Below are 9,785 nucleotides of genomic sequence, written 5' to 3' on the forward strand. Positions count from 1 at the left end.
TCTTTTTAAGTGGGAGAACTTGCACTATTGGTGGCTGACTAAATCCTTTTTTGCCCCACTGTATACAGCTATAGTTGAGAAAAATAAACTTAAGAATATACTTAACGTGTTTAGTTTTTCTTGGAGAATGGTGTGTTAATAATTGTAGAGCCAAAACCTAAAGAGCGCTTTGGCCGTTTGCATTAAAAAAAAGTTTTGTAGTGTTAAACAATTTTAGAAAAATGTCTATCTTCAGGAAAAAAAACAACGGATTTGGCTCATGCTTTTCCTGGAAAGGCTTGATATATTTGATATGAAATAAAATCTAATTCAAAAACTTTGGTTCACTAAAGACAAAGTCTTTTCTTACCTAAAAAATGTTCCATTCAAAGACGCTATTTGTTACATGCCAACAAGTTGCACTGGCTGATAAATTTTATAAGACTCCTGAATTATATTAAGAAGCAGCACAAATTAGTTCAGGGGCTGGAAATTGGCTCAGAGCGGGGCTTTAGACTTATCTGCATGAAAGGTTTCTGCAAACCACTGATCAGAAGGAAGAAAAATGCACAACTCACTCTTTAGATTTTCACATCAGAAAACTTGAAAACCAGCTGTTTCCTTCTGCTTCACAATTATGTACACCATAGTGTTTGGCTATTCCACTAAATGCTAATAAAGTACATAAAAATAAGAAGCTGTAATGTGAAAAAATTTGAAGTTCAACAGATGATTAAACTTTTTTTCAGGTGCTTTTTTCAGGTATTAACAATCAACCAGAACAAAAACATATGCAGAAAATTATCATTGCTGCTGTTCGTCTGAGTTTGATTTGACCTTATTATTTGTCTAATTTTACCTAAAATATGTGATTATATCAAAAACTTTCTTTAAAACGTCCGTAAATAATTTTACACCACTGTACGTCTCGGAGCATTTTTATTCCCAAACACTTGAGGCAGTGCCCAAGGCTTTCTGTAATGCATGCATGTTATTTTGTCTAATTAATTTTCCTTAATCAAAACTAAACATGGACAAACATTTAAAATTTTGAGTAAAATCTAAATCTAAAATCTAAATCAAAGGCTAACTGGCAAATGAATGCTCTACACGTTTCCACTAATTTTAACATAATCTCTTTTTTCTGCATATAAACATGAACATTAAAAGGTTTCTCGCTCAAACTGCATTCTGCTAAAGGCTCTATGACAACAATATTAATATGTTAATTGGTTCATGACTTAATGATCTAAATATTTGATCTCATTTCAATATAAAGTGATGGGTAAATTTTTAACAGTTCATGTTTAGAGTATCAATCAAGTTTACATTGTTTTTCAGGTTTAACCTTATGGAACAAAATTAGAGCAAGTTCTTAATAAGGGTTTTATACACTTTTGCAGACCCTTGTTAAGCATCAGTTGACCAGTTATAGATGGTAGCTCATATGTGTAAATAGTTGGATCTTCTTCTTAGATGCATGTGGAAAAAAAATATTTAAAGCTGAATAAGTCTCCTGCTTGATAAATGCATTCAGTTACCCTCCTTGTTATATGCTTCAGCTGTCATGGGCTTCATCTTTAATCCAAGGATTACAGTGACTCTGTCAGTGCGCCTGGTAAAGTGGGAAAACCTCTGTGAAACCTCTCTGTCAGATTTCTGAGCTCCTCAAAAAAACGCTGCAGATTTGTTTTGTGTCTCAGGCACACCCCAGATAAAAGGTGTGGAATAGGTTAATGCTGAGGATGTATTGTTATGTCTCACAGTGGGGTACTGGCGGTGGCAGACTTCAGCCAGGTGCATCCCGGTTACCACGCCCAGCCGAGCCGCCAGCCGCTGCAGCAGCAGGCCGATGATGGTGGCCAACAGCAGCACCCAGAGGAGCTGATGGGATTAAAGCAGAGAAAGCATCTGTTAGTCCCATTACATAACACAAACTACAACTAACAATCAAACCATATAACATAAAAAATATATAGTTTAGCCTGTGCTCTTAAATTTAATATAATTATTTTTGATATCCCTTCTTCTTATTACAGTTGTTCTCAGTGGTTTTCATCAAAAACTGGTATTTCAAGAAATTTGATGACATTTAATTAGGGATGCACGATATTGGGATTTTGGCCGATATCCAATATGCCGATATTTTAAAACTCATGTAGACGATAACCGATATCGATACCGATGTTAAAGCTGGACAAAAATAAGTACCGGTAGTCATTGAAAATAGCAATTTTGTTATACATTTCTGACACTTTGAAAAATAATATACTCAAATATATTTTCATATGCTGATATCAAATAGGTTTTTAAAAACGCGGTATCGATCGATTTTACTTTCAAAATCTCATGAAATTTCATTGTTCTGTTACAAACTCTCGTGATATTTGGAAATTCTTGTGAGATTTTGTTAGTAAAATAGATCAATACCGCGTTAATATATCAACATATAAAAATATGGCAAAATTTCGTGAATTTTCGGGGGATTTCATAGCATAAACTCAGAAGCTGATCAGTTTTAAGGCCGATACAGGCCGATACCGATAGGGGGCCGATTATATCGTGCATCCCAACATTTAATTCATGCACCAATCCATGAAACCTCTTCTGCTGTACTATAAAATAAGCTTCTTCTCTCCTCTTGAGATTTAGTACAAAAATACACTTTTTAAAAAACAATACACACATTTTTGATGCATTAGGCCCATTTTGCATGAGTGACATGTAAGATTTTCACAAGGAACACAGTCATTCAAAGTTCTTAGAGCAAACTTGGTAAAACTTTGTCTCTAAGTTTTGCAATTAGCAATCTGCTAACAGCCACAGGTGCAACCTGCTGTAAATTTCAGCTTTTTTGTATGTCTTCAACCTTTGTATTGGTGGAATGTCATGTTTTTTGTGGGAAAAAGAAAATATACCAAACAGTTTGTAAGATATAGTGTTTTTGTGTGTTCTGGCTCTACAAGTTGGAAAAAAAAGGTTAAAAAAATACATTCTAGTCAGACATTTCTGTACTGGTTTGCGATTTCCCTTCATTCTTTTCATTCCATAATAGGGTTTTACACTGAGCTCCTGACTCTTCAGATATATATTCATATGTTTTGCCATTTTATGGTTTGCGTGCAGAATTAATATTGTAGAAATGTTTGATTTTGTAAATTTTTATTTTTTTATTGTGTGCAAAGTTCTGAGAATATGAGACATGTTTTCAGAAAATGTGTGTATTTATACTTATATTATTCTATATATTTTTACAATCTCTATCTTGGAATAAATTAACTCTAAAAAAAAACATCCTGCAGCTGTAATCTACAAATATTTTGTTAAATTGTTTCCACATATTTCCTCTGTTTCTGCATCATTCAAAGATGATTCTACTTCATTTAAAGATGAGCATGAGGGTCATTTTGGGAAGAAAAAAAATGAAAATAATGTGACTGACACAAAGGAAAAGCTAAAATGAGCCAAGATAATGTTAAAAGATACATAATACTGAGAAAAACATGAAAATGATAAGAAAAGTGGAAAAACAAGTAAATAATTACAAAAAATACCAATAACGACAAAGATTGACATGGGTAGAAAATAGTCAAAGTTAAAATGATGAGAAAAAACCTCAAAACATTTACAAACTATCCAAATGGCACTGATGTAAATAAATCCCTTTGAAAGCCTTGCCTTGTGTTAATGACAGAAATGTTCTACAGAATAATATAGTTCATACATTAGTGCATTTTTCTCTTTTGGCTTATAAACACTAACTGAGGATGAAACCTTTTCTTCAAGCTTTATTTCCACTTTATTCTATATATTTTGACTTTAATTAATGAAAGAAATAGCTTTTTTCTCAACATTTTTTGTTTTTTCCTTGAAATATACCTTTGACTGTGTTGTTTACTCTGACATTAAGTTTTTTAAGCCTCTTTCCAATTAGTATTAGTGAATGTTCCAAGGTACCAGTGCCATGAAAAACTGTAACAGTTTTTCATGTAATGAATTACATTACATTACATTTTAATGTAATGTAACGACTTTAGCTTCTGCTAATGGTTTGCCTCCCCTATCCCTAACTTTTTTTAAACAGGTGCTGATAAAATTCTGATATCTAAAGAAAAAGCCAGAATTCAACACTGTGGTCTAATGAAAAAAGTTCTACTTTACATTTAGACAGAAGTGGGACAAAGACAAAAATATATATATATTTTTTTTTTAACACAAACAGAATTTAGAAAATAATTTACTTCATAATCCTGCTGCAAGACATTTGAATTTTTGTTGTTTATAATAATAGTTTCTGAATAAATATTCTAGGTGTAAATGACTCATTTATTGATCACAAAATGTTTATATGTTACTATAACAATCGTTTTCTCTGCTAAATAAAATATCAAGCTGATTTTTATATTATTCTTGAAATACAAAATTAAAAACCAAGCAGGACACCTACATATGGTGGGTAGTAACTAGTTACATTTACTTACTTATATTTACTTGAGTAACTTTTAGAAACAAATGTACTTTAGGGAGTAGTTGTGCTTTACTGTACTTTTACTGTAACTTACACTTGGTTAAATAAATCTTCTCATCACCTCACCCACCATGAATAGCTATCTGGAGATCAGGTTTAAATTAATTAAACAGTAGATTTGAACTTTATCCTTTTCTAACATATATGCTTTACTTACTGTAAATATTGGTTTGAAAAGTTTATATTAAGAAATTTCATCCGAAAAAGTGTTTCTTCTGCAAAAAAATAGTTATATTTAAATTATCTACCGTTTTCTGTTTCTAATTTATATTTGATTTTATACTTTTAAACATCATAATGATTACATAATTTCAAAAAATTAATCAGATGTCATGAGCCAGCAATTATTCAGTACTTGAGTAGCCATTTTCCCTCAGACTTTTTTAACCCTTAGTTGAGTAATTTATTGGATAACTGTTATTGAGATTTTGTATAGACAGAGTGTATACAAAAGGAAATTTTGTTTTGCAAAGCTTTCAGACTGTAAATGAGCAGCAGCTTAGCAGTGAAACGAATATTTTCATTCCTTAAACTACAGCACTGATCAAATGTAAACAGTGTGGGAGAAAGACATGGTGCAAAATTCATTGATATTGAAGTTCAGAGCATTTCAAGACAAATATATACGGTGCAAATATGCAGTATTTTGGTTTGGTGTTATCAGTGTGATGCAGAATTTGTGACTTGATTTAGAGTTTTTTTTTTTCCAATTGTTAGGTGGTCTGATGGTAGTGGGGAAAGAGTGTATTCTTTGGGTACTCCACCCACCTCTGAATGTCTGTTACCTTAAATCCAGCTTTAGCTCCTGACTGGAGGTCAGATTCGATGTTTCCTGGGTCCAGGTAGGCGATACTCATCAGAAACCCAGGTCCAGTGAAAGCCCAGAGTTTACGCAGACTAAACAACCTCTATAACAAGCAGAAATACAAGCTGTTGAGCGAGCAACACCAGTTTGAAATTGAATAAGCAAATCTAAGTTGTACAGGTTCAGATTACCTCATTGTCCTCCTCAGGAACGGGGACCCTCTGTTCGAAGTATGTAGATGGAGGTGGTTCATTACTATGGTTCTGGAGGAATACTGAAGGTGCATACAACCCCCTGTGAGTGTGTGTGGTCTGGATTACTGCTTTCTCCTGGTTTTGCACAGAGTCCTCTGCTGAAACATCATAAGGTGCATCTAAAGAACATAAAACATATCAGCATAAAAAGTGTCCAGGAGAACATAGGCAGTTTATACAAATGTGAGTGGTTGGTTAAGTACTAAAAACACCTACCTACCTACCTACCTATCTACCTGCCTGTGTGCATGCATGCATGCAAACATTTATACATACATATATATATGTGCTGCCAATACATGAACGCCCAACTTAGCTGTATTGATCCACAATTCAGATTGAGGAATCTGTGAACAGGACTGCTTTAAGTGCTAAACTCCACATGCCTGCCTGCTACAAATACTACATATTACCCTGAACAAACCAGCATTATGCTGTGGAGGTGCTTTTAATCCTTATCGTCACAGACTAGAAGGGACAATAAGTAACCTATATAAAGAGCATAAACCTGCAAATTACTTTTCATTGGGTGGACTTCCAGGTAGAGAATAGTTTAGATCCCCATCAGATCCCACTGAGCCTGAGAAGAACAGGCAAACAATCCATCCTCTAGATGTGCAAACAAAAGGCTTGTTGCTATAATTGTAGCTCTACATTGTGGGTAGCACATGGGAAGAAAGCAGCTCCAAGTTTTATTTTCCAACAACTTGAAAATGATGCATGCTTCTCCTTTAGTTTTTGCAGTTATAGTCAATGATGCATTCATTTGTGATGATCATCCGAATTCAGCTGCTGTTAGATTGATTGTTCAGCATGTACTGTAGTACTAACACTAAAATTATCCAAGGCCTTGCTTCAGAATCAACTAATCTAGCAGCCAAATAGCCAACAATGAATAAAGAAGTAAGATATATAGATAAAAAGCAGATAATAATTTTTTTTTCTGGCCTTGGAAAGATGCTACAAGATTTTTCGTCAAATGAAAGAGAGTTCACGACTCTGGAATAGGAGCAGAAATATGAACATGTTTTGGTTTAGTAAAAAAAAGAAACACTTTTTAGTCCTAAGTAGGATCTGAAGGTGTCACCTTGTTGACATGACTGACTTTAAAATAAATCCAGGATTTGGGTCCTTTAAAAGAGCAGTCCTCACCTTGTTGACCTGATGGTTCTGACTCCTGATCCAGGGGAACACTGGGAGGTAGAGAGGATATGTGGATGTTCTCAGGCGGGGGGTTTCTGACTGGAAGCAAACAGGTAATTAAACAGGATTTAAAACCTATTAATAAAAATCACTGCACACAGAAAAACACAACCCAAAACAAACAAGGAGCCATGAGAAACACTTGATCTGTTTAGAAAGGCAGAAAAGAGCTGGATTATCCCACCAGAATGTTCTCTGGGCAAAGATTTCCACAACTGGCATTTATCAACCATTCCACGTTTTTTCTAAGAGCCACCAATAGAATCCAAATAAATATATTATAATATTTTAATATTATGGGCATCATGGTTTGATAAGGTTGGTGCTAACTACATGGCTAATAATAATTGAATCTTATTAAACACTATTTATTATAAGGTTTTGCTACAGATCACATTTCTTGTACTTTTAAAGTAAAAGGTCTACATAGAAAGCTTAATGTGGTAAATAAATTAATTACTGAAGAAATTAACAATATTATATACTTTCTTGTGATTGTTTTGCTCTATTTGATTCTCTGTATTTGAGTGTCCAAAATGGATACAGACTTTATTTTATTATACTTTAAGAATTTGGAAATTTTTTGTTTATTTGATTAACATATTTAGAAAAGCAGAAGTATTGAAGGTCAAAGATATGTCTAAAGTGGTGCAGAATAAAAGTAATGATTTGAGCCAAAAACATAAAAAAAGAAGTAAAACAGGTAAGGTAAGTTGAATGTTTGCTGATGTAAACCAAAGGATTTGTTGCTAATAATGTGAACACACTATTGCTCTGGTTTCCTCAGGACAACAAATCTGAAAGAAGTGACTCAGACACCTGAAACGCTTAAGAAACCTTCCATTGAAAGATTTGGGGGACACAGAGTTATGCCTTTTTAAGAAGAAGAATATGTCAGGGTGTAATGATCAGGTCCACTGCTTCATGGAAGCCACATTAAACTGTCTGGGTCTCACTTCCATTACTCAAACTTTTCCAGGGAAACTGAGACAAACATAAAAAAAAAAAATGTTTCCAGAAGAAGTGCAGTACAGGATTGCTGATTCCTTCTACGATGCAGACTATCGAGTAACAGTTTGAGGAATTTGAAGTATTTTCAGTGTTTAAAAGGGTTTGAACTGGACGGGCGAGTTCTTCAATCATTTAAATAGAACATTAACTGTTTGGAGTGTTGAAAACTTCTGTCCCCGACTGACTTCTCTGGGCTCTAAAGCTTCTGGCACCAAGTCACAGTGGAAATGTGGAACAACAAATAAATTAGTGATGTGGGCATTTTTTGGAATAAAATACCGTTAGGGCCATCATGCTCTACAGAAACCTAATGATGCCTCCAATTCAGTTAAATAAACCAAACCCCAAAGACGAATAAAATCCCCATGCGCCGTTCCTCAATGTTCCTTCTTGGGTCCCTTGCTATACAATATCTGCATGTGTTCCTGAGCTCAGAGTATAGCCAGCGAGATAACAAACTCTATCTATGCAGATGACACACAGCTCTACTACATGATGTAATCAGATGACTATGCACCCACTAAAGCGCTGTGGAAAAGAAATCAACAAACACCCTATAATTTTGCTTCTGGCTCAATAAAAAGAAAACTGAGGTAATCATTTCCTGACCAAAGGAGCGATGAGAAGTTTTAGTTGTTACAGTGGTAACCCTAAAGATCAGTCCTTCTTGGTGTAGTGATGGACTCAGACCTGAACCTTCAGAGGCTGATAAAGTCAGGAGAAAGAACATCTCCAGGATTAAAGTAATAATATCTCAGCAGAGCTTTAAAAACTAATTTGCAAGGTCATCTTTGGCAGTACTTATTACTGCTAAAGTGTCTTCACAAGCCTGGCCATAAAGTGGATCAAACAGTTGCAGCCTGCATCCTCACAAAAGCTAGGGGAGTAGAGCACATGAGCCCATGTGCTTGCATTGGCACCCCGTATCTCAGAAAATATTCTTTAAAATACTTCTGTATTGACATGTCACAGCATTAGATCACTCAAGTACAGATGTTATGTATGTTATATGGCCTGTATTTGTGCTTTTCTATTACAGGGGCTGACATAAAGTACTTTCTGCTGCATGCAGTCATTCACACATTCACAAACTGATAGTGGCAAACTACACTGTGGCCAATGCTGCCCTGGGTCACACTGATGGAAGCAAGGCTGCCAACGGTGTACCATCAGTAAGCAATGTGAGAGAAGAGGTAGGGCTGCAGGACAAACTCTAAAATCCTACACCACTGTCACCCAGAGGTAGAAAGAGTGCAAAAGACTTTTTCAAGCAAAGACAGATTTTTTTGCTCAAAAATGATCTTAATAGAAGTAATATTATCGGTGTAAAATGTCACTCTAATAAAAGACAAAAGGTTTCATTCATTTTTTTTTCAAGTAAAAATAACTTTGTTACTTTTTGTGTGCAGAATAAAATATCTCTTGTTTATCGCATAAAGGAAAAGATGTGATATTGATCTGAACCTATTTACAATTAAAGAAGCACCTTTATAAAGGAAAGTTCAGCACAGGAATTAAACTTTTCAACCAGTGTATTTCCATAGCACTAATTCACACCAGTTATCTCAAGTCACTTTTCAAACAACATTATAATTCTGTTGTGTGTCTTTTAACAGGAAGTTGTTTATATTTCCTGTGTTTTGTTGTCAGTTGCTGTCTCTATATGGTTTTAACATTTTCTCCTCTCAGCATCTTTCTCCGTCACATCAAACCCTCTGCATCGTCTGCTGCTTTCCTCCTCCTGTTCAGAACCTGGTAGTTCTGATCTTCAACACATCCTTTTTAAAATAGATCCACTGTCGCTCAGATCTAATCCTTTTATATAACAGAACCAGAATCTAAGAACCTATTTCAGCTTAAGTCAATATGAAGTTTAATGTCATTCACCAGATAAAACTGATATTATTTAAATTTTCGGTTTAAATATTATGAAGCGTTTCTAAATAGTCCTAATCTGAGTCATAGACCAGATGCCATCCACCCACTGAATCCTATGTGTCGTAAA

At 34.7% G+C, this 9,785-nt stretch overlaps 1 protein-coding gene across 1 annotated transcript in view; it reads right to left on the minus strand.

Annotated features, from left to right (window-relative positions):
- Positions 1-9,785, minus strand: part of LOC107088738 (natural resistance-associated macrophage protein 2-like) — a 29,037-nt gene that overhangs the window by 12,416 nt on the left and 6,836 nt on the right. The window contains exons 2-5 of the mRNA XM_015381094.1: positions 6,719-6,844; positions 5,504-5,685; positions 5,293-5,415; positions 1,744-1,863 (exon numbers count right to left, since the gene is read on the minus strand). Coding sequence (XP_015236580.1) covers positions 1,744-1,863; positions 5,293-5,415; positions 5,504-5,685; positions 6,719-6,844 — 551 coding nt within the window. The remainder of the gene's footprint in view (positions 1-1,743; positions 1,864-5,292; positions 5,416-5,503; positions 5,686-6,718; positions 6,845-9,785) is intronic.

This window comes from Cyprinodon variegatus, unplaced genomic scaffold (assembly GCF_000732505.1).
Source record: "Cyprinodon variegatus isolate N-32 unplaced genomic scaffold, C_variegatus-1.0 Scaffold228, whole genome shotgun sequence".
NCBI classification, from domain to species: domain Eukaryota; kingdom Metazoa; phylum Chordata; class Actinopteri; order Cyprinodontiformes; family Cyprinodontidae; genus Cyprinodon; species Cyprinodon variegatus.